Source organism: Gracilinanus agilis, chromosome 4, assembly GCF_016433145.1.
Source record: "Gracilinanus agilis isolate LMUSP501 chromosome 4, AgileGrace, whole genome shotgun sequence".
Classification (NCBI taxonomy): domain Eukaryota; kingdom Metazoa; phylum Chordata; class Mammalia; order Didelphimorphia; family Didelphidae; genus Gracilinanus; species Gracilinanus agilis.
The window spans coordinates 485,211,607-485,235,769 of NC_058133.1; the positions used below are offsets into that span (position 1 = coordinate 485,211,607).

The following is a 24,163-nucleotide window of genomic DNA, read 5'->3' on the forward strand; positions in this document are numbered from 1 at the left end:
TTCTTTCTTTCTTTCTTTCTTTCTTTCTTTCTTTCTTTCTTTCTTTCCCTGGTCTCCCTCTCAACTTGTTAAAATGAGAAGTTCAAGGGCAGCTAAATTGCACAATGGATAGGGAAACAGGCATGGATCGGGAAGACCCAAGTTAAAATTTGTTCTCAGACACTTCCTAGCTATGTGACCCTGGGCAAATCACATAACCCTGTTTGCCTAGCCCCTGCACTTTTGTCTTAGACTTGTTAATAAGACAGAAAGTAAAGGTTTAAAAAAAATAACTTAAGTAAGGAACCGATGAACAGGATGATTTCCGACAGAGCTGGAAAGAGCTTCATGAACTGATGCAGAGCGAAATAAGCAGAACCAGGAGAACATTGTACACAATAATAGAAATACTGTGGAATGATCAAATGTGATAGACTTTGCTAATAACAGCAATACAATGATCCAGATCAATTCTGAGGGACTTATGAGAAAGAATGCTGTCCACTTCCAGAGAAAGAACTGATGGAGAAGGAATGCAGATGAAAGCATTTTTCACTTGTTTATTTGGGTTTATGATTTATTTGGGTTTTGGTTTTATAAGTTACTCAGTTACAAAAATGAACAATATGGAAATCTATTTTGCATAATAATACATGTACAACCCAGATCCAATCGCCTTGCAAGCACTGGGAAGAGGAATGGAAGGAAGGGAAGGAGATAAGTTCGATCATATAACTTAAGAAAACTTGTGTGGAAATTTGTTATTACATGTATATACATATATATGTATATATATATATAGAGAGAATTAACAAAAAATAAAAACAGTTTAATCAAAAAGCATCTATCAAACACTTACTATATGCTCTAGACATCTTCAAAGAGATGATCATTAAACCCAGAGGATCTGGTGAGATTTCTAAGTGAAAGAGTATGGAGAAAAAAAGAGAAGGCTCATTTGGGGGATCTCCACAATGAAGGGGCATGCTATGGGTAATGATATATCCATGGAGACTGAGAAGAAGTCATCAGATAGGCATGAGAAGACCCAAGAATGGGCAGTATCAAAAAATCCAGAAAAGGGCAGTGGTCCACAGAGGCAAAATTGAATGAGAAAATGTTCTGATTCCAAAATAACTTGAAAAAAATAAACTCTCTCACCAGGGAGAGAACATGTGACTCATGAAAGTATGATTGGATACCCCAAGAAATAAAAGGAAAAAGAGAAGTTTCCTCATGTGTAAAATGAAGCATTTTAATTAGGTGGTTTCCAAGATCCTTCCTAGCCCTAAACATTCTTTTTCTGCTGCCTTCATGACTGTGTGACCAAAGCAAACTCAGTTTCCTCATCTGTGAGATGGGTAGAATGTTCATGTTTCCTACTTCACAGAGAAATTATAAGAAAAAGACTTTATAAGTCATAAAATTCAATTCAATTAAATGTAGCTATTATAATAATCCCTTGTTTTCATATCTATGCAATCCTTGTTTCTGCTTTAGACTGAATCTTGGTATTGGAGATGGAGCCATAGTTAGCATGGAGTGACTGGGGCTTGGTAGCCTTTCAGCAGCACAGGAAGAACTGAGTTTAGCTACTCTTGGTAAGGATAATTGGTTGGTCTAAAGGACCACAAAAAAGCTTGCTCCAAATCACTAATAGTAAGAGAAACACAGATTAATACTGAGGTTTCATTTTACTCTGCCAAGTGGCAAAGATGAGGAAAGATGGGAAGTCGATGCTGGACAGCAACTGGGAGGTCAGGCACTGAAACACTGCTGGCAAGGATGGGATTCCACTATTCTGGATTTCAGAAAAAAGGACTAAATTGTCTCTACTGTGTGATGCTGCAATCTCTGCTACTGGGCAAGCCGGGGACTCTGGGAGGACTGGGGCTTCTGGTGGGCAGGATTGCCAAACCCATTTCAGAGTTGCTCATCCACCTTTGGTGTCCACCCAAGTTTCATCTGTGGCTCCAAGAATATACTAATATACTAATACTGGTTCCAAGGCAGAAGAGTGGTAAGGGGTAGGTTATAGGGGTTAAGTGACTTGCCCAGGGTCACACAGCTAGGAAGTATCTGAGGTCAAATTTGAACCCAGGACTTCCTGTCTCTAGGTTTGAGGGATATAATATTGTTATCTATATTTTACAAATGAGTAAACTGAGACTGAGAGTGGTCAAGTGGCTTGCCCTGGGTCTCAGTAAACATCTAAGGCAGGATTTGAACTCAGGTCATACTGACTCCAGAGTCAGCCATCTGTTCATTGTGCTACCTGGCTGCCTCTATTTATGGAATATAGTTCAGCCTTTTCCCAGTAGATGGGTATCTACTTGGCTTTCACTTTTTGGCTCCCAAGAAAAGTGTTGCTGTGCATATCTTGGACTATATTAGGGCTTTCGTTTCTCAGTGGCCTCCTTGGGACATATTCCCAAAAGGCATGGAATTATTTACATAATTTACATATTTATATAATAACAAAAATACAATACATAATTTCCAGAATGGTTTTAAAACTTCACAGAAATCTCACCTATTCCAGGAAGCCTTCCAGGGGCTTCTTGTTGGCACAGTAGAAAAAGTGATGGCTCTGGAACCAGAGGATCTGGAGTTGAGTTCTGCCTCTATCCCTTACTGCCTGTGTGACCTTGAATAAGCCTCTCTGAGCCTCTACTTCTTCATCTGTAAAATAAGGGAGTTAGGGCAGCTAGGTGGTTCAGTAGACTAAGAACCAGGCCCAGAGATGGGAAGTCCTGGGTTCAAATTTAGGCTTAGAAACATTCTAGCTGTGTTACCCTGGGCAAGTCACTTAGTCCCTATTGCCTAGCCCTTACCACTCTTCTGCCTTAGAACCAATATGTAGTATTGATTCTAAGATGGAAGATGAGGGTTTACAAAATGAAAATAAAATAAAGTAAGTAAGGGGGTTAGACTCAATAATCTTTGGGTCCTCTCCAGGTCTAAATCTATACTCTTCCAACTCATGGCTCCCATATTGAAGTCTCTTGTACTTTCAGTCCTTACCATATGTAATACTTCCTCATATTCAAAATGTTTTATCTATGTATTAGTTTGGACAACTACCTGACACAATGGATAGAGCCATGGGCCTGGAGTCAGGAAGACTCATCTTCCTGAGTTCAAATATGACTTCACACACTCACTAGCTGTGTGACCTTGGATAAGTCATTTAACCCTGTTTATCTCAGTTTCCTCATCTGTAAAATGAGCTGGAGAAGGACATGGCAAATCCCTCTGGTATCTTTGCCAGGTCAGTCCCAAATGGGGTCAGAAGAGTCAGGCATGACTAAAATGACTGAACAACAATAACAAAATGTGGGGTTTTCTTCCCCATTCCTTGAGAGCAATGAGCATAATTTGTATTTCTTCTGCATCTCCACCTAGGGCAGGCCTGAGCACATTGCCAAGTGCTCAGGAATGATCCAACCTTCCTGTTGAATGACCAAGGAAACCATCAGCATTGTCAGGAACACCCTCCCTTCTCCCTGCCCCTGCTGCCTCCCTTCTGCTTTCTATTTATCTGCTTCCCTCTCTGCCTGGTACAAGTCTCTCTTGTATCTTTATTGCTCTTCCCCGCCTCCTATTGAAGCCTAGTGACACCCCAGGGTGCTGCACTTTCATGCTGTTTGTATATTCTCAGCAGCAGAGAAATGACAGAACTTGGAGCCTAGGCACCCATCTCTCTTGATTAGCTGGAATGGAAAGGTGCCAGATAGCCAGCTTGCACCACCCCGATCTCCACCCCACCCAGATAGCAGACTCAGGGGCAACAGCCTTGATTAGTTCTAGGGTTTTTGTCTCCCAACCACAGGAGTCAGGTGACCCAGTGCTGCCATACCCGCAGGGACTGTTGTCTCAAAGCTTTCCCCTTAGTACCCACTTTCCCAACCAAATCTATCAATAAAAAAAATAACTTGTGGGTACATTTAGATGCCACTTGCCCCTATCTCCCATACTATTAAATACAGCTTCCTCCTTCTGATACAGACTATGTTCCTTAGCCTTTGCAGGTGGCATAAGAGGTCAAAAGAAGGTATGATAATGGTTATTGATTTGCCTTGGGCAAGTGTTTTCATTTCCCCAGTGCCTCAGTTTCCTTAACTGCAATTTAAAGAGGCATTTAATTAATTGAACATAGTTAATTAAATAATTAAAACAAATATAATAAATTAATGAAAGGGACTTAATACCCTTGGAGGTTCCTTCCAACCCTAGAGCAGGAACCCTCCAACATGAAGGCCCTGTCCTTAAGGAAGTTACACATCAGCTAGTTTCACGCAGTTCTATCTTGCTTGGAGACAATTTGTGCCAGGTGTCTAAGGGAGTGATAAGGCTCCTACATTTCTAGGAGCTCATTGGAGCCCATTGGAAAGAACTGCTGGATTTGGAGTAAAAGGACTCAGATGGGAATCCAAGGGGGTAGCTGGGTGGCTCAGTGGATAGAAAGCCAGGCTTAGAGTTGGGAGGTCCCAGGTTGAAATCTGGTCTCAGATATCTCATAGCTGTGTGACCTTGGGCAAATCACTTCATCCCCATCACCTAGCCCTTATGGATCTTTTGCCTGGGAACCAATTCGGAGCATTGATTTTAAAGCAGAAGATAAGGGTGTAAGAAGAAGAAGAAAAGACGTGAATCAAGCTCTACCACAGATTGTCTTTGGACCTCAGTTTCCCCTACTAGAACACCTCATCGAAAAAGATCCCTTCCATGACTCCATCTAAGAGTGGCTTCCTTTAAGCTCAGCTCAGGTGGCCGCTCTGGCCCCTCTAAGAAGCAACATTATTCTTCTGGAAATGACTTTGCATTCATGGACTTGGCAGGTAGGGTGCCCTTCCTTTATCGCGCCTGTTTAGAGGGCTTAACTCGCATATCCTACTTACTTCCTCCTTCCAACGGCTCCCTCCCCTTGAATGACAGCCAAGTTATCTTTGTGTTAGTTTCGGTTTCTCCTCTGATCCTCCCCTTTCCACAGTTTTTGGTTTACGGAAAGCCCAGCTTCAGCAGCACCAGCAGCAGCAGCACCAGCATCTGCGGAGGCAGCAGCGGCAGCGGCAGCAACAGCCCCAGCATGTCTTTCAATGTCAGCCAGAACCAGTATCAGAACGTGGTGAGTGCACTTGTGAGGGGAAGCAGGTGGAGGAAGTGGGTTGGTCTGGAGTGGAGTGATACATGGACTCCCGCTTGAGTGAGAAGCCTCTTCTGGGAACATGCCTCAGGGCTCCTGGAGGCTACAGTCTGGGGAGAATGCTTGATTTTAGAGGGCAAGAGGTGGTGAGGGGGAGCAGGAATCCTGCACCCTGAGAGAATGTGAAAAAATCAGAAGTGGGGGCAGCTGGATGGTTCAGAGGGTCGACAGAGCCAAGTCTAGAGCCGAGAAGTCCTGGGTTCAAATGTGATCTCAGATATTTCCTAGCTGTGTGACCCTGGGCAAGTCACTTAACCTCCATGGTCTAGCTCTTACCCTCTTCTATTGTTAGGGTCCGAAATCGCAGACCCCGAGAATGGAGACACTTTTTTACTAGCGCGCTAGGGCTGCTCCAGAGTAAGAGCCTCCGCCTAGGGGAGGGTTACAGCGCTTATATAGACCTTTGGGGATGCTTGCTCGAGCTGCTAATTGGGATAACAGGATATCTGTGGTTTAGGTGTGTAGCTAAACTGGGGTGCTGTTGTGCAGCTCGTTCCAGGAAGGACCCCAGAGGGGTTGGGGTACACTAACTGCCACCTATCCAAGTTTCAACCTTACACTGTCTGCCTTGGAACCAATATACAGTATTGATTCCAAGAGAGAAGGTAAGAGTTTAAAAAAAAAAGGTCAGACTTCAGATCCGCCCATCCCGTGGTCCTCTGAGCTCGGAGGTTTCTTCTTGATAGATAGTGGCCATTCAGCGGGACACCCGGTGCTACCAGCCGGTGAGAAATCCCAGGGAAGTGGTTGGAAGTGTGTGAAGGATCCAGCTATCTGCCTCAGCTACCTTCTACCCAGAACCACCTTCAGATTCCTTTCCTTCTGCCCTCCCAGCCCGGGCTCTCTGATGTGGATGGCTCCATCTCCCCAAGAAATACGCCAGAAATCTTGAAGTACCCAAAATAAGACCTTACAATGGAGAACCCCGAGGGAATTTTGTTGTTATTGTTGTTGGTCAATTGTTTTGGTTGTGTTTGATTCTTTGTGACGCATTTGGGGTTTTCTTGGCAAAGATACTGGAGTGGTTTGTCATTTCCTTCTCCAGCTCATTTTCCAGATGAGGAAACTGAGACAAAAAGGGTTGAGTGACTTGCCCAGGGTCATATTGTTAGTAAGATTACAAATTTACAAATCATCTTTAGGGGGCAGCTGGGTGGCCAGTGGATTGAGAACCAGGACTAGAAATGAGAGGTCCTGGGTTCAAATCTAGCCTCAGATACTTTCTAGCTATGTGATCCTGGACCAGTCATTTAATCTCTGTTTGCCTCAGTTTCCCTGACTATAAAATGGGGATAAGAATAGCACCTACTTCCCAGGGTTGTTGTGAAGATCAAATGGGATATTTGTTAAGTTCTTGGTTAGTAGCGATGTTATTAATTAATAATTTAAAAGTGTCTGTGTCTTTTCCCTTCTCCTTTTCCCTTCCATGGCGGCCCTGCCCCAACAGTCTCTGTGGTATGCATCCTCTTTGGATCTCAGTTTCCTCATCTGAAAAATGGAGGGATTAGACTAGATGCTACATTAAGGCCCTTCCATCTCTAAGAATGGTGATTTTCTGTGGCTCAGTTCCTTCCACAGTCTGGAATAGCTCAGTCTCACACCAGTTTCAGCCTTACTTTGCACCAGAGTAATTCTCAGTTAAGGAAATTCTCTGTTCCATTTCTTTCTTTCTTAAAAAAAAAAAATCCTTACCTTCTGTCTTAGAATCAATATACTGTGTATTGGTTACAAGGCAGAAGAGCAATAAAGGCCAGGTGACGGAGGTTAAAATGACTTGTCCAGGGCCCTACAATTAGGCAGTGTTTGAGGCCAGATTTGAACCCAGAATCTCCTGTTTCTAGTCCTGGCTCTCAGTCCACTGAGCTACCTAGTGGCACCCCCCCCCCCCCCCGGCCCCTTCTATTCTATTTCAGGTAGTGTCAAATTAAATTCTCGTCCAGAAATCCATTTAAACAGGGATGGATGTAGGCAGACCACCACGGGCCCTAGAAGCTGTCCTGCCTTTGTTAGCTGAACCCACACTGCTTTTTCTGCCCCTGTCCCTTTGCTGGGGTACCCGTAGGCCAGGTAGTAAGTGGCTCTCACATTTAGGAGTTAAGGCAAGAAAAGGATTAGAAAGAATGCTGCCATCACCCCATGGTGGTCCAAAGCCTGGGAAAGCAGTCAGTGAGCCAGAGAGGATTTGGATGTTAGGTGCTCAGTTTCCTTTTGCGCCTGCTGTCACCCCATCTTTAAGACTGCAGCCCCATGTCCCACGGCTCATAGAAACCAAAAGCTAGAAGTGGAACAATATAGAACTTCCTATTTCCTTCTCTTTGAGAGATTAAAAAAATTCCTCAAGTTTCCTCAGGAAATAAGTAGCAAACTGGGATTGGAATCCAGTCAAATGTAGCCTTCTTTCGGTCACAAAATGCAGCTTACCTAGAGGCTGTGCCTTATTATGGAGAGTGCTGGGTTTGGAGTCAGGAAGAAATCTTTAGCTCCATTTCTGAAGCTTCATTAGCTGTGTGACCTTGAATTAGTCATTCCCTTCCTGTGCCTCAGCTCTATTATCTCCTATGTCATAGAGGACTTGCATAAGAGTGGTGAAGTCCAGAAGACTCTTCTCTTTTTCCACAACAAAATTGTGTGGTGGAGGATTAGACATTATAGGATCATAACTCCAGAGCTGGAAAGGACCTCAGGGCCATCTGGTTCAACTGCTCCAATTTCTATTCATTTCAAGTTGCATTTAAAGTTGGGGAAACTGAGGCCCAGATAAAATTATAGGTTCCTAAATCGAGAGTTGGAAGGATCTTCTGGGGCCATCTGGTTCAACTCTTCCAATTTCCATTCATTTCAAGTCACATTTAAAATTAGGGAAACTGAGGCCCAGAGAAAATTATAGGTTCCTAAATCGAGAACTAGAAGGATCATCTGGGGACATCTGGTTCAATTCTTCCAATTTCTATTCATTTCAAGTTGCATTTAAAGTTGGGGAAACTGAGGCCTCGAGAAAATTATAGGTTCCTAAATTGAGAATTGGAAGGATCATCTGGGGCCATCTGGTTCAACTCTTCCAATTTCCATTCATTTCAAATCACATTTAAAATTAGGGAAACTGAGGTCCAAAGAAAATTATAGGTTCCTAAATTGAGAACTGGAAGGATCTTCTGGGGACATCTGGTTCAACCCTTTAAATTTCCAGAGAAGGAAACAGAGGCACAAAGAAGTGAAGTGACTCACCCAGGACACACAGCCAGCCAATAAACATCAGATATAGGATTTGAATTCAGATCTCAATTTTAGTTCCAGTTTGCTTCCCACAGCACTGCCTTGCTATTCAGTTCCTTAACAGGGACTAATCAGACTTTTAAGAACCCTAATCCTATCCCTTCCTTATCTCTGAAGCCCCTGTTTAGCCCTTAAAAAGGCAGCCTTAACCCTAAACCTCCAAAGTCTTGGGTTGTAAGACTGCTTGCAGTTTGGAGTTCAAGGTCTTTAGCTGTGACTCTAGTCTTATAACTTAAAGGTGAAGTTAAGAGTTAGAGTGGTTAGGTTTATTTAGAATAGTATAAATTTGGTTAACTAGATCAGGGAGGATTAGTGTAGCCTGGGAACCTTGCTGGGACCTGGGAGTTTATTTGGGTGGAGTTAGAATCTCGTAGAATTAGAAATCCTTTTTCTCTTATATATATTTAAATAAATTGTTTATTTTTCATACACAAGAGTCTCTTTAGCGTTCCTTGTGCCTGGCCCTGAAGGGAAGTTCATCTTTGAGCTTTGCTTCATTTACCACTGAAGATACTTTGATAACATCTATCAAAAGGATCTAGAAACAATTGAGAACCTTTATTTTCTAGTTCTTTTGTCCTTTATTTGTGTGTCTCGCCTAATACTATTTTTACAAGGGGATAGACTGGGCATCAGCTAGGGAGAGCGCATTGGGAAATTTTCTGCATGAGTATTTATGCCTTCAAAACTGGAATCATTTACGGGTCATGACTTGATTTATTGTTTTGTTTTGTTGATTATCTCTAGACTCTCTAATGGAGAAAACATTAATAATGTCAAAGTATATATGTATATACTATCTAGTTGTTTTTTCACAGAGCTGGTGGCTAAACATTTGCCAGCCTATCTCAGCCTTGATCTCTTTTTTTAATTAAACTTTTTTCCAATTGATTTTCTCTCTCTCTCCTCCCTACTCTTGTTTTTAAACAAAGAATGAAAAACAAAAACCCTGGAACAAACACATTTATGGTCAAGCAAAACAAATCTCCGAATTGGCCCTTATTCCCCAAATGCACACCTGGTCATTCAGCACCTTGACCACATCATCTCTCTGCCAGGAAGCTGGTAGCATGCACCTCCCCCGGCCTCTGGAATCAGAGTGGGATCAGAGGCAGCCCTCTGGAGTCCTGTTTGGCTCTCTGTTTCTCTGTCTCTGTGTCCCTGTCTCTGTCTCTGTCTTTCTCTATCTCTGTCTCTATCTCTCTCCTCTATTTCTCTGCTTCTTTTATTTTGTTTTTATTCTATTCCTTTTATTTTTTCAAATACATGTAGAAATAATTTTCTTTAAAAAAAAAACAACAACCAAACCCTTACCTTAAATATACAATATTTCACTTTCTATTTGTGTTTTTCTTTTTTCATTTGAGATTTCTTCCAAAATAACTAATATGGAAACATGTTTTACCCAATTGTACATGTAAAATCTACGTCAGATTACTTACTGTACCAGGAAAAAGGGAATGGTTGGAGGGAATGAGGCAGGGAGAGAATTTGAAACTCAAAAATTTTTAAAAAGAATATAAAAAAGGGGGCAGCTGGGTAGCTCAGTGGATTGAGAGTCAGGCCTAGAGACAGGAGGTCCTAGGTTCAAATCTGACCTCAGCCACTTCCCAGCTGTGTGACCCTGGGCAAGTCACTTAAGCCCCATTGCCCACCCTTACCACTCTTCTGCCTTGGAGCCAATACACAGAAGTTAAGGGTTTAAAAAATAACTAAATAAACGAATATAGAAAAAATGTTTTACATGTATTTGAGGAAAAATAAAATACAATTAAAAAATAAAATCTTTACTTTCTGTCTTAAGTATTGATTCCAAGGCAGATAATCAGTAAGGATGAGGCAGTTGGTTAAGTGACTTGCCCATGGTCACACAGTCAGGAAGTAGCTAAGGCCAAATTTGAACCCAGGGCTTTGCATCTCTTGGTCTGGCTCTCAATTCTCTGAGCCAGCTAGCTGCCTCCTCAAATACTGTATTGTGTAATTAATTTCTGTACCCTAGAACTATGATTCCCAGCATCCCACTTTCCTTCTCACATTAAGGATATAAATTTTGTGTAGCCCAGCCCCTCTCTTGCTCTTCCTGTAATGGAGTGGCTGCTAGTGGGTTCTTTTGAACAGGCAGGAGAATTTAGTCACATGGTCTTATTTTGTTAGATAATTACTTTTTTATTCCCTTACTTCACGTGATTATTAATAAACTTTATAAAATATAATTCTTGGAGTGTTGGACATTAATTTAAACCCTACAGTATTAAATGATAAATATACTCGAAGCTTAGTTGTATATATTGCTTACTTATGACATATATAAATATATATACTCTATTCCGTCTCGGAGTCAATACTGTATATTGGCTCCAAGGCAGAAGAGAGGTAAGGGTAGGCAATGGGGCTTAAGTGACTTGTCCAGGGTCACACAGCTGGGAAGTGTCTGAGGTCAGATTTGAACCCAGGACCTCCCATCTCTAGGCCTGACTCTCAATCCACTGAGCTACCCAGCTGCCCCTAAACTACTCTTTGCAAGGAAGGACTCTTTTCAGGTGTGACATTCTCTTCTATACCCTCTACTGAATGGTAGACACTCTAATGAATGGGTTGACATGGTCATCAATCAATTCATTTGAACACCCACCAGACACAGGACTAGTTGCCCAGGAAGAGAAGAAGTTTAAGTTGTGGGGGCAAAGCCAATATTGCAACAAAAGGCGACATGTTTGTTTCTAGAGAACATTGATGATGGTCTGTGGTGGATTGAAGATGGCTCTAAATATGAATGCCCGGAGAGTATATCCGGGGATCCTGATTTTCAGACCATCTGGCGTCTGTGATGTGAAAATGCAAAAGTCAGGAACTTTTTGGTCACATGGTTTCATGGCTGATAAAATGTAATTCTTGGATAACCGAGGGGAACAAAGAAGTTACTCAGATGTGCTGTACAGAACTCAAATCAGGGCATGGACTTTGGTCTGCTTATCAGTTGAAAACTGGCACATAGTAAGAATCTGACGAAAGGACAAAAGATCAAGAATATCAAGGGAAATAATGAAAAAAAAATGTGAAGGAAGGTGGCCTAGCAGTACCAGATATTAAACTGTACTACAAAGCAGTGGTCATCAAAACGATATAGTAATGGCTAAGAGACAGAAGGGAGGATTAGTGGAATAGACTTGGGGTAAATGACATCAGTAAGACAGTCTATGATAAACCCAAAGAGCCCAACTTTTGGGACAAAAATCCACTATTTGACAAAAACTGCTGGGAAATTTGGAAAACAATATGGAAGAGATTGGGTTTAGATCAACATCTCACACCCTACACCAAGATAAATTCAGAATGGATGAATGACTTGAATATAAAGAGGAAAACTATAAATAAATTAAGTGAACACAGAATAGTATACCTGTCAGATGTCTGGGAAAGGAAAGATTTTAAAACCAAGCAAGAGTTAGAGAAAATTACAAAATGTAAAATAAATGATTTTGATTATATAATTAAAAAGCTTTTGTACAAACAAAAACAATGCAACCAAAATCTGAAGGGAAACAACAAATTGGGAAAAAATCTTTATAACAAAAAACTCTAACAGTGGTCTAATTACTCAAATATACAAGGAGTTAAATCAATTGTATAAAAAAGCAAGCCATTCCCCAATCGATAAATGGGCAAGGGACATGATAGGCAATTTTCAGATAAAGAAATCAAAACTATCAATAAGCACATGAAAAAGTATTCTAAATCTCTAATAATTAGAGAAATGCAAATCAAAACAACTCTGAGGTATCACCTCACACCTAGCAGATTGGCTAAAATGATAGAAGGGGAGAGTAATGAATGCTGGAGGGGATATGGCAAAATTGGGACATTAATGCATTGCTGGTGGAGTTGTGAACTGATCCAACCATTCTGGATGGCAATTTGGAATCATGCTCAAAGGGCTATAAAAGACTGCCTGCCCTTTGATCCAGCCACAGCATTGTTGGGTTTGAACCCCAAAGAGATCATAGATAAACAGACTTGTACAGAAATATTTATAGCTGCGCTTTTTGTGGTGGCAAAGACCTGGAAAAGGAGGGTATGCCCTTCAATTGAGGAATGGCTGAACAAACTGTGGTTATGCGGGTGATGGAATACTATTGTGCTCAAAGGAATAATAAACTGGAGGAGTTCCAGGCGAACTGGAGAGACCTCCGGGAACAGATGCAGAGCGAAAGGAGCAGAGCCAGAAGAACATTGTACACAGAGACTGATACACTGTGGTAAAATTAAATGTAATGGACTTCTTTACTAGCAGCAATGCAATGACCCAGGACAGCTCTGAGGGATTTATGGTAAAGACGCTACCCACATTCAGAGGAAGGACTGCAGGAGTGGAAATACAGAAGAAAAACAACTGCTTAAATGCGTGGGTTGAGGCAGACATGATTGGGGATGTGGACTCGAAACTACCACACCAATGCAACTATCAACAATTTGGAAATAGGTCTTGATCAATGACACATGTTGAAACCAGTGGAAATGCGCATTGGCTATTGGGGGTGGGGGATGTGGGGGGGGGGTGAAGGGGAAATTAAGAGCATGAATCATGTGACCATGATAACTTTTCTAAAAAATAAAAATTATTAAATGTTAAAAAAAAGAATCTGATGAAAGGATCTGTGATTCTAGTAAATTTCCTATCACTCTAGCAAAGCAGTGCTGGTTCTAGACCAGTGGTTTTCAACCTTTTTGGCTTGAACTCTTAAAAACTTAGGATTCCTTAAAAAGTCTCTGTTTAGGGGGCAGCTGGGTGGCTCAGTGGATTGAGAGCCAAGCCCAGAGATGGGAGGCCCTGGGTTCAAATTTGGCATCAGACGCTTCTTAGCTGTGTGACCCAGGGCAAGTCACTTAACTCCCATTGCCTAACCCTTACAAGCTCTTCTGCCTTAGAACCAATATACAGTAGAGATTCTAAGGTGGAAGGTAAGGGTTTTAAAAAAAAAGAGTTTGTGTTTATGTGAGTTGTATCAAGGGATATTTATTGTATTTAAAATTAAAATATATTAGTATTACTATGAAAATTATGAAAATTGTGTTTTTCTCATGTACCCTCTGAAAGGATTTTAGGGATCCCTAGGGGTTCCCAAACTGCACTTTGAGGATGCTGATTTAGGAACAGCTATAAATATTTGTTCTCTAAAGAGGTGTTGGAAAAGGAGATTGGGCAGGGAAGATTACAGTTAAAATTCATTCAAATAACTGAGGACTTTTATTGGAGGTGGGTAGATTTCTTGGAGACAGAGAGATGGAATGTAAAAAAAAAAAAAAGAAGAAAGCAAGAGAGGCATCAAAACATTTAAAAATTCACAGAAGATTGCAGAAGGAAGTTCAGAAGGATACCCAGAGAAAGCATGGATGGGTTGGAATTTTGTTGTTCAGTCATTCAGTCATATCTGACTCTTTATGACCTCATTTGGGGTTTTCTTTTTCTCTGATTAAATTGTTTGGTACATTAAAATTCCTGGGTATCTTCTTCCTTCCTTACCTCTGTCCCTGAATTAGAGAAGGCATCATATGACAAAAAATTATGTGTATGAATAATTATGTCTTGCTTGTTTCTGTTTATTGGTTCTTTCTCTGGAGGTGGACATACATAAGATAATATTTCTTTTGCTGTATATAATGTTCTCTTGGTTCTGCTTTTTTCACTCTTCATAATTTCCTGTAAGTCTTTCCATGTTTTTTAAAAATTGTAGGGGGCAGCTGGGTGGCTCAGTGGATTGAGAGCCAGGCCTAGAGACAGGAGGTCCTGGGTTCAAATCCAGCCTCAGACGCTTCCCAGCTGTGTGACCCTGGGCAAGTCACTTGACCCCCATTACCTACCCTTACCAATCTTCCACCTATAAGTCAATACACAGAAGTAAAAGGTTTAAAATTAAAAAAAAAAATTAACCTGCTCGTCATTTCTTACAGGGCAGTAGTATTCCATCAGAGTCATATGCCACAACCTGTTTAGTCATTTCCCAATTGATGGGCATCCCTTCAATTTCCAGTTCTTTGCCACCACAAAGAGAGCTCCTAAAGATATTTTAGAACATGTAATTTCTTTTTCCTTTCTTCCTGATTACCTTAGGAAATAAACCTAATAGTTTTATAAGAGTTTTCTTGGCAAAGATACTGAAATAATTTTCCATTTCCTTTTCCAACTCATTTTTCAGATGAGGAAACTGAGACAAATAGGGTTAAAGTGACTTGCCCAGAGTCACATAGCTAGTAAGTATCTGAGGCTGCATTTGAACTCAGGTCTTCCTGCCTCCATCCACTGCACCACTGCACCACCTAGTTACTAATGATGGAACTATCATGTAAAATGTAATACACATCTTCAAAAAAAAAAAGCTTTTATAATAGAAGTTCAAAGTGTGGTGTGATTCTGATGCAGTGATGTGATAAGTTTGCTAAGATGGCCCTGCATGAGCCAGTCATCTATCATGATTGTTTCCTATATAATTCCCCTTTTCTGCTCTTTGTATATTGAAATATTCATATTTGCCTATTTTATTAGATTCCTAAAAACAATAAAATGAAAACAATAAAAAATAAAATCGACAAGGGAGAAGAAAATAAACAAGTTCTAAAAGGAACATAAATAGGACAATTCTATTACAACCATGTGGGCTTTTTTTTTTAATCCTTATCTTCTATCTTGAAATCAGTACTTTGTATTGGTTCTAAGGCAGAAGAACAGTAGGGGTTGTGACTTGTCCAAGGTCACATCGCTTGTAAGTGTCTGAGGCCAGATTTGAACCCTGGTCTTCCCATCTCTAGACCTGGCTATCATTCCACTAAATCACTTAATTGCCCCTGATGTAGGCTTTTTTTAAAGTGTAGTCAATTAATTAATTAAGAATATTTTCCCATGGTTACATGATTGATGTTCTTTCCCTCCTCTCCTTCCCCCCTCCCATAGCCAACAAGCAATTCCACTGGGTTTTACCTGTGTCATTGATCAAGACCTATTTCCATATTATTAGTATTTGCGCTAGAGGGAATCATTTAAAGCAGTGATTCCCAAAGTGGGCACCACTGCCCCCTGGTGGGTGCTGCAGCGATCCAGAGGAGCGGTGATGGCCACAGGTGCATTTATCTTTCCTATTAATTGCTATTAAAATTTTTAAAAAATTAATTTCCAGGGGGCTAAGTAATATTTTTTTCTGGAAAGGGGGCGGTAGGCCAAAAAAGTTTGGGAACCACTGGTTTAGAGTCTACACTTGATATAGACTTAAAAAAAAAAAACAAAAACCAAAGGGTAAGTAACAGAAATTCATGGTTTCATCTGCAATTTTCTTTTTTTTTTAATCGTTTCTATGTTGAAAGGCTCATGTTTGCTAATGATCACTAAGTTCATAATAATAAAAAAATTTTTTAATGATTACAGAAAAAATCCAGAAGAGAAAGCCGTGGCCTCAAGGATCCGTGTTTAGTAAAATCCTGGGGGGCCATTTCTTTGGGCTTAGCCTTGGTCTGCCTCAACTTTTACTCTAAGCCCAGACCCAGAAGGCTAGGAGCTTCCTAGATTTTTTGCTTGAAGGACCAGTATTGACAACTCTACTCTTCCTCTTTTTGTAGTGCATTCCCTTCTGTGGACCTATTCATGGTGGACTCCAGGTTGGCCATGAGGTCATTGTCAATGGGTCAGTCCTTCTCTCCAATATGAATAGGTAATTGTTTCTTGTTTTGCTCTTATACACTTTATCTCTGGGGACCCATCAGCAGGTGGAAGCACTAAGGACCATTTCCAGAATTGCCCCTCGCCATTGCTTTGTCCTTTCAAGTTGTTGCACCTGATGTTAGAGGCTAAAGGAGCCAAAAGGTCAGAAAATCACAGGACTGTGACAAAATCCTAGTTGGCCCTCTGCAACATACGGGCTCCCAGCTGCCATATAAATGGGGGAACGAGTCACAACATTCTCTTGCCCAGTCTCTGGACCTGACCTTATCTGAGAAGTGATTGGTCACCATTAAGGTGGCCAAGAAACAAGCTTTTCAACTCAAAGAGGCTCAATGAAGTTCTAGTGATTCACAAGGCACTGTGCAAGGAACTGGGAAAACACAGATTTTTTTTGTAATAGGTGTCTCCCCTCAAGGAGCTCACATTATAAGGGGAAGAAGGGACACAGCAACTACATGCACCCAGAGCTGGGTAAATACAACACAGGGTGTAATAAAGGCAGAGGAGAAATGAGGCGAAAAGGAGGGGTTCATGAACTGGTGGAGAAAAACAGTTCTGTTGAGCTCTGAGGTAAAAAGACAAGAAATCTAAAAATGGAAGGGAAGAGATGGGTGCTCATTCTACGCAAGTGTCCAACCTTAGAGCGAATGCCCAGGATGGAGAGATAGCCAGGGATGGCATTATTCTGTCAAACTTTGATCCTTGACCGTGTTAGAACTGAATTATACTTTAGCTTCTTGTTCAGACATTTTTCAGTTGTATCCAATTCTTTGTGATCCTGTTTGGGGTCTTCTTGTCAAAAATACCGGAGTCATTTACCATTTCCTTCTCCAGCTCATTTTATACACAAGGAAACTGAGGCAAAGAGGAGTAAGTGATTTATCCAAGGTCACACAGCTAGTTTACCATTTCCTTCTCCAGCTCATTTTCTATTCAAGGAAACTGAGGCAAAGAGGAGTAAGTGATTTATCCAAGGTCACACAGCTAGTTTACTATTTCCTTCTCCAGCTCATTTTTTATTCAAGGAAACTGAGGCAAAGAGGAATAAGTGATTTATCCAAGGTCACACAGCTAGTTTACCATTTCCTTCTCCAGCTCATTTTCTATTCAAGGAAACTGAGGCAAAGAGGAATAAGTAATTTGCCCAGGGTCGTACAACTAGTAAGAGTCTGAGGCCAGATTTGTACTCAGGAAGATGAGCCTTCCTGAACCGAGCCACCTCGCTACCCCTTAGCCTCATTACTTGTTAGTCTGTAAAAATCAAAGAAGGCAAATACTGTATGTGGTTGAAATTTTGAATCGTCTCTACTAAATATTCATTAATAAATTGAACTCGTTATCTCCCCTGGAATATGAATCCAGCAGATTCCAGGGGAAATGAAACACGTGACTAAATCAATCAAGCAATATTTATTGAACATGGCAAAGTGCCCATGTGGGATTAGAGGGGCGTCAAGGGTGGTACAGTGGGGGTAGAGCAAAGGGTGCCAGGTTTGGAATCAGAAGACTTGGGTTCATATCCCAGCTTTTCCACTCATTCCCAGTGTGATGCCAAGAAAGCCACATCTATTCACTGGCCCTCAGTTCCCTCCTCTGAAAAATAAAGAGATTGGACAAGATCAGGGACTCTTCACGGAGATTCCAGGAGGTCTGTGAAACTGGATTTCGTTGGCATGAAATGCATTTAATCCCGTGAATTTTTCAATACTAGCATGTCAGAGGAGCCCAAGATGCATAAAAGGTTAAGAAGTAACAGGTGATGTCTAAGGAGAGCACTGCACCAGGAGTTAGGAGACCAAGGTTCAAATCCCAGGTCTGCTCCTTTAAGCTGCTCCTGGAGGAGACTCTCCATGAAGGCAGAGACTCTACATGGTCTAATCAGTGTATTTGTCTCCCTGCCACCCTTCTCCATCTAGCACGTAGAGCATCTCTGTGGCCTAGAGCAGACAGAGTAGGCTGCGTAGAGAAGCCAGGGTTTCAGTAAATTATTGACCATCTCACGAGGAACAGGATTATGAACTTAGGGACACCAGAAGTAACATTTCCAAGTGCAGGTATTTAAAATGAAGTGCCGAGGTAGCTAGGTGGCTCAGGTCTGGAGATGGGAGATCCAGGGTTCAAATCTGACCTCAGACACTTCTTAACTGGAAGACCCTGGGTAAGTCACTAAACCTTAATAGCCTAGCCTTTACCACTCTTCTGCCTTGGAACTAATACTTAGTATCAATTCTAAGACAGAAGGTTAAGGATTTTAAATAAAATAAAATACCAATGGGAAAAGTACTACAAAAACTAAAAGAAAGAAGGAAAGAGAAACAAAACAACAAACCAGAATGACAAGGAAAGGAAAGACTCTGCATCTGGGGACCATGCTGCATCCACTAACTGGTCTTATTCTTTTTGGTGCCTCCACTAGGTTTTCTGTGAATTTTCAGTGTGGGTATAACGGAAACAACATTGCCTTTCATTTCAATCCTCGGTTTGAAAGTGGCGGTTTTGTAGTGTGCAACACGAAGCAGAATGGTTCCTGGGGGCCCGAGGAAAGGAAGATGCAGATGCCTTTCTCTAAGGGGGCGCCCTTTGAAATTCGCTTTCAGGTCCAGAATGAAGCCTTCAAGGTAAGGGGAGAATCCTTCGTAAGTCACTTTCCTTGGGAGAAAGAACAGTGGGTTACAAGTCAGAGGGTCTGGATTCAAAAAAGTCAGCTCCAGGTGTACAATGTGGAAGAAGCATGACTTGGTGCTAGCAGTTTGAAAAAAAAAAAATCAGAGGGCTTTAGTGGACCACATGCTCTGTGTGAATCGGTGGTGTAATACAGCCACTGAAATCATCTGGAGCTGCACTGAGAGAGGCTGAGATTTTCTGGGGGAGAAAAGGAGACAGACAATGGTCTTATTGTATTCTGCCCTGCTCCAACTATATCTGGAGTCCTGGGTTTAGTCCCATACACCAGAGTTCAAAAAAGGCCCTATAAACTGGAGTGTGTTCCTAGGAGGCTAACCAGGATGATGGAGAGGCTTTAGTCTGTGCCACAAGCAGATGAAACAACAGGGAAGGAGGTGTTGAGCGCCTAGATGAAACACCTGGGAGATGTAGGGCAGCTGCCTTCAAATATTGAAAAGACTAGCAGACTGAGGATGGATTCAAGTTTTTCTCTTTGGTGTCAGAGGGCAGACCAGGAAGAGTGGGTGGGAGCTTGATGTCAGGCATTCTCAGCAACTAGAGACCTGATGATTATGAAGTCAAGTGGCAGAGGCAGGGATGGGAGTGGAGATCCAATCTCCAAGAGCCATGCTTGTGGCCTCTGAGGTCCCACAGGCTTTCTTGATGATGCAGCTTCTTTCTGTTGGCAGGTGATGGTGAATGGGAGTTATTTTGTCCAGTACCAACACCGGATCCCTTTTCAGCAAGTGGACACCATTGCAATTGAGGGTATGGTGATGGTGTCCTTCATCAGATTCCAGGTCAGAATGGATGGCATGGGTCTCTTCCATTGTCCTATCTCTTGTCCCAGAGGATAGGCTGAGATCCCACTAAGCAACATATTCAGGGCTACAGATGGACCAGGAGGAGCCCTCTTCCTCACTTCTCCCCCTTAGCCCCCTCTTCTCTTGGTCAACTGAAGCCACACTCTTCTGAATTTGGAAGGGGAAAGCTCCTGTTCCCTTCCTTTAGGGTTCTGTCTCCTTTACTTCCTTGCTTGGCTCTTCTGTTTTTGTCACCTAGTGAGTGGCTGGCATATAGTAGGCATTTAATCAATATTGGTTGAATTGAATCAAACTGAACTGAGCTGAACTACATTTCTGTCCTCTAATCAGGCTCTATCCTTCCCACTCCCACTCTCTCCCCCATGTCTCGGACTCACTACATCCATGTTGTTATTTTTATTCCTCCTTCACTATCCAATGGGAAGCAGTGTAATAGAGTTAAAGGACCTGCGTTCAGATCTTTATTCTATTGCTCTTGAGATCTGAGGCAAGTTATGTGATATCTCTCACCTCATGGTCTCCTCCTTACCACTTACTGACTGTTGTCACCTCTCTTGATGTAAAATGAGTGAGCTGAGTGAAATGAGTTTCAAGGGTACTCATAGTTTGAATTTCTTTAAACCTAGTTTGTCCTCCAGTTTCTTTGCTCTCCTTTATTATTTGTGCCCCTGGGTGGTATTTTTCTTGACTGTCTCCTATAATGCAGGATTTCTTGCATTTTCAATATTACCCTGGGCAATCCTGTCAATTAGCAGAATGAAACTCTGGCCTGGCAGGTGCCATCCCAGGAGCTGACAGTTGGGCTGTGACTATATAAAGCCCTGCAAGCACAATCTTGGGTTCTGATTTCCTTGACCTCACCCAGACACCCAGCTACCCCTGACTTCCCCTTGGGGACCCTGGGATTGAAGCGAGGTGGGTTGGGGAATGTGGACAAGACAGGTTAGAGTAGCCTAGTGGTTAGAGATATCCCTAAAACAACTCAACAACTTCATCTTGTTTAGCTGGTGGATCAAATAACATCAGGGCAGAGTCAGTTTATCCCTGGCTGAGGGCTGGTTCCTTCAGCCTGACCTTACCTTCTAGGTTCATTGCCAACACTTGCCAGTCACCCCTAGCAACAGCTTCACAAGACCTTGAACCCTCTTACCTCAGTTTTCCCTTTCCAGTTTAAAATAAATACTTTCCAGTTTAAAATAAATTCCTGTAATTCCTTCAATATCACTAAGGCTAAAGAGACTGAGGAGAGGAGGGAATATTGAGGAGTTGAGATTACTGAGAAGTGGTAGCTAAGCCTCCATTGTCACCAGGAAGTTGAGCACCACTTCCTGCTGGGTTCTGCTCTCACCCAATAGGAAGACAGTTACTTCAGCAGGGAGGGGGCACCCACTCAACACCTTAAAGGAGCCTACAGCTAGCAGTAGAGATTGACTGGGCACCACAGCTGAGGCTGCTCATCACTGATAACTCCAAATCTCCTGCCATTTTAGTTACAGGCTCCCAGGCCCCTGGTGACTCACATTTATCATCATCATAATATCCATCGCATTACCTTCTATTACACTCCCCCTGTCTTTACCTCTCCTCATTTCTGTCCATGTTTTTATTCCATTTGTACATCTCTTCTCCCTGAACCTACTCTTCTGCCTTGGTACCAGTACATAGTATTGATTCTAAGAGAGTAGATAAGGATTTAAAAGAAAAAAAGAGAGAGGGAAGTTCTGCCTGAACTAACCTGGCTGTCACTCAAACCTGGCTCTCTTTGCCTGCCTTTTCCTCTGGGTTTATACAAGCTCCATTTTCCAGTGAGCTCCCACCTCTTTGATCTTCCCTCAGCTCCATCCTGCTCTATGCCCTACCTCCAGGTTTCACCTTGCCTTGCCTTTCTTCTGTTCTTCTCTTTGCCCTGCTAGTCCATCCTACTAATCCAAATGCTTCTTTAAAAAAAAAAAACATAGAACAGCCAATCTGCTCCCATTCAGCCTTCCTGCTTTGTCCTGCAGAGTGCATTCTTACCCCAACATCCCCCTAGGTCCAAGGGAAATGAACCCAAAGTGAGTGAATGAGGGAACTGGCCCCTCTCTCTGTCCATTATGAGCCAGGTGGATGTCCAGCTAGTCAGAACCATTGGCTGGTTCAAGTAAAATAGGACTTGGGTCCCATGTCAGGTAGCTCAGTGCAGGTGGGACCAAGATCAGTTAGAACAGGGAGTCAGACGGTCTCTTAGTTAGAAGAGAGGAACTTTGTCTAGATTAGAGAGCATGGCACCTAGCACAGAGAGTCAGGTCAGTTAGAATAGGGGGTCAGATGATCAAGGCAATGAGAACAGTTGGATGGGCAGTCTGAGCAGTTGAAATAGAGAGGCCACCTCTCAGGGCAGTTGGAATAATTAGACAATTAGGTCAGCAAGAACAGGGAGTCTTTTGGGATAAGTCATACCAGTGAGTTAGACAGTCACATCACTTAAAATAGGGAGTCAGAGAGGCCAGTCAGACCATCAGTCAGGACAAACTGAGCAGGAAAGCCAACAGCCAGAACTGTCCATCAGTCAGGACAGTTTGAGCAGTGAAGCCATCAGTCAGAACAGTTGAACAATCAGGACAATTACATCAATTAACTATCTGTCAAGTCAGTTTAGAATAAGGTAAGAGTCAGTGTCTCTCAGGGATGTTAGAATGATGGGTGGATGAATATTTTGTCAGCAACTATTTACTTGACACCCCACACACACACACTTGAAACTTCAGAGCATCCAGGGCTTCGGGGCCAACAGAAGAGGTGCCTGGATCACCAGTACCACCTCACCCCAGAAGGGTCCAGGAATATTTCAATTCCTCTAAGGCTTCTTTAGAAGAAAGGCACCCCCTGCTTTTTAAAGAACCAGAGATTGCTTTGAATGAAAGAGCAATTTAAGAATCACTCTCTTTGGCCCCTTCTGCCTCAGGGCCATTGACCCTGTTGGGAGGGTGAAGGGACACATGCACCAGAAATCACAGCCTTGGCTTCTGATTTAGAGGAACATCTGAGATTTTCTCCTGGGAGAAGAGGCATCTCCAGGTATTGGATATACCCAGCCTGGGATTAGGGGAGATTTGTGGGAGTCGACATACAGGGTACTTCTGAAGGAAATGAGTTTGGGAAGTAGAAAGGAGGCATGTAAAAGTCTTTCCTACAGTAGGGAGGCTCTTAATCTTTTTGTATATGTCCTGAGCCCTAGTATGGTAAAGCTTATGGACCCATTCTCAAAATAATGTTTGTAAAAAATTTAAGGGGTACCTAAGTGGCTCAGTGGATAGAGAGCCAAGCCTAGAGATGCAAGGTCCTGGGTTCAAATCTAGCCTCAGACACTTCTTAGCTGTGTGACCTTAGACAAGTCTCTTGACCCAATTGCCTAGCATGGTATTGATTCCAAGATAGAAGGTAAGGGTTTAAAAAATATTTAATGTAAATAATAGGACTACAAGGGAAAATGTATTTATTGAAATAAAGATCCAGTTTTCTGAGGACCTCTTAAGGTCTATAGACTGCCCCCCAGCTTAAGAACCCCTAATTTAATCCAGCCGCAACCAAGGCTATAGAGTCCTTAGGTGGCAGGCTGGTGAAGTCTATGGACCTCTTCTCAAAAGAATATTGTTGAATAATAGCAAAATGCATAAATATAATTAAAATGCATGGGATTGCTAAGGAAAACAATTATAGTGAAAGACTGTTATCAAATTTTTTTTTTTTTTAGAAAAATACACATTTGTGGACCTGAGGTTAAGAACCTTTGACAAGATTTTTGATTTCTTACCAGCCAGGGTTCAGGGTTCAGCCCCTGCTGGTACTCCAGGAATGATGTTGTTTTGTTTTCCCTCCATTTTAGCCTCCTGAACCAGTCTGGCCTCCTGCTGGCACCATCATCGTAAGTTCTTAGATTCCCTAACTCTTCAGATTATTTTATTTCCTCTTTCTCATTTTAGTCATATTAGGACCAGAGTGGGACTGTCCCCAGAGAGCTGGTCCAGGAATTGCCTGAGTGGGCATCATTGATGGGCTCTCTTTCTTGGTCCTGAATGTGATTCTTTCTCCTATCGTCTGGTCTTCTGGGGTGGTCCTTGAAGGTCAAGTGATATCATTCATTTAGCACTTTCAGATTTGTATCATTGTCTTATTTGAGGCCCCTCTCCCACAACCCACTGAGTCAGGAACTTACAAATGTTATTTATCCCTATTTTGCAGATGAGAAAACTGAGGTTCAGAGAGATTAAGTGCCAATAAGTAAATATCAGAACTGAGATTTGAACCCAGATCTCTTTTCACTCCAAGTCCAGAGCTCTTTCTTAGAGAGTCTGGCTTTCTCTTTAGGCACAAGATTTCATGACTATTATTTCCATCCTGAATTCCCAGGCCCCCAACTTGGCCAAAATACCACCCTCAACTCTCACTTCCTTTCCATGGGACAGAGGTTCTCCATCCCACACTTCCTCCACTATTTGTATTATAATGAATTTAAATAATTTGTTTTCC

General features: G+C 42.1%; 1 protein-coding gene across 1 annotated transcript in view; it reads left to right on the forward strand.

Moving 5' to 3' along the window:
- LOC123246791 (galectin-9-like) overlaps positions 1 to 24,163 on the forward strand; it is a 61,483-nt gene that overhangs the window by 28,608 nt on the left and 8,712 nt on the right. The window contains 7 exon segments of the mRNA XM_044675582.1: positions 3,931 to 4,033; positions 4,973 to 5,107; positions 16,064 to 16,155; positions 18,583 to 18,784; positions 19,520 to 19,630; positions 21,613 to 21,708; positions 23,520 to 23,558. Coding sequence (XP_044531517.1) covers positions 3,931 to 4,033; positions 4,973 to 5,107; positions 16,064 to 16,155; positions 18,583 to 18,784; positions 19,520 to 19,630; positions 21,613 to 21,708; positions 23,520 to 23,558 — 778 coding nt within the window.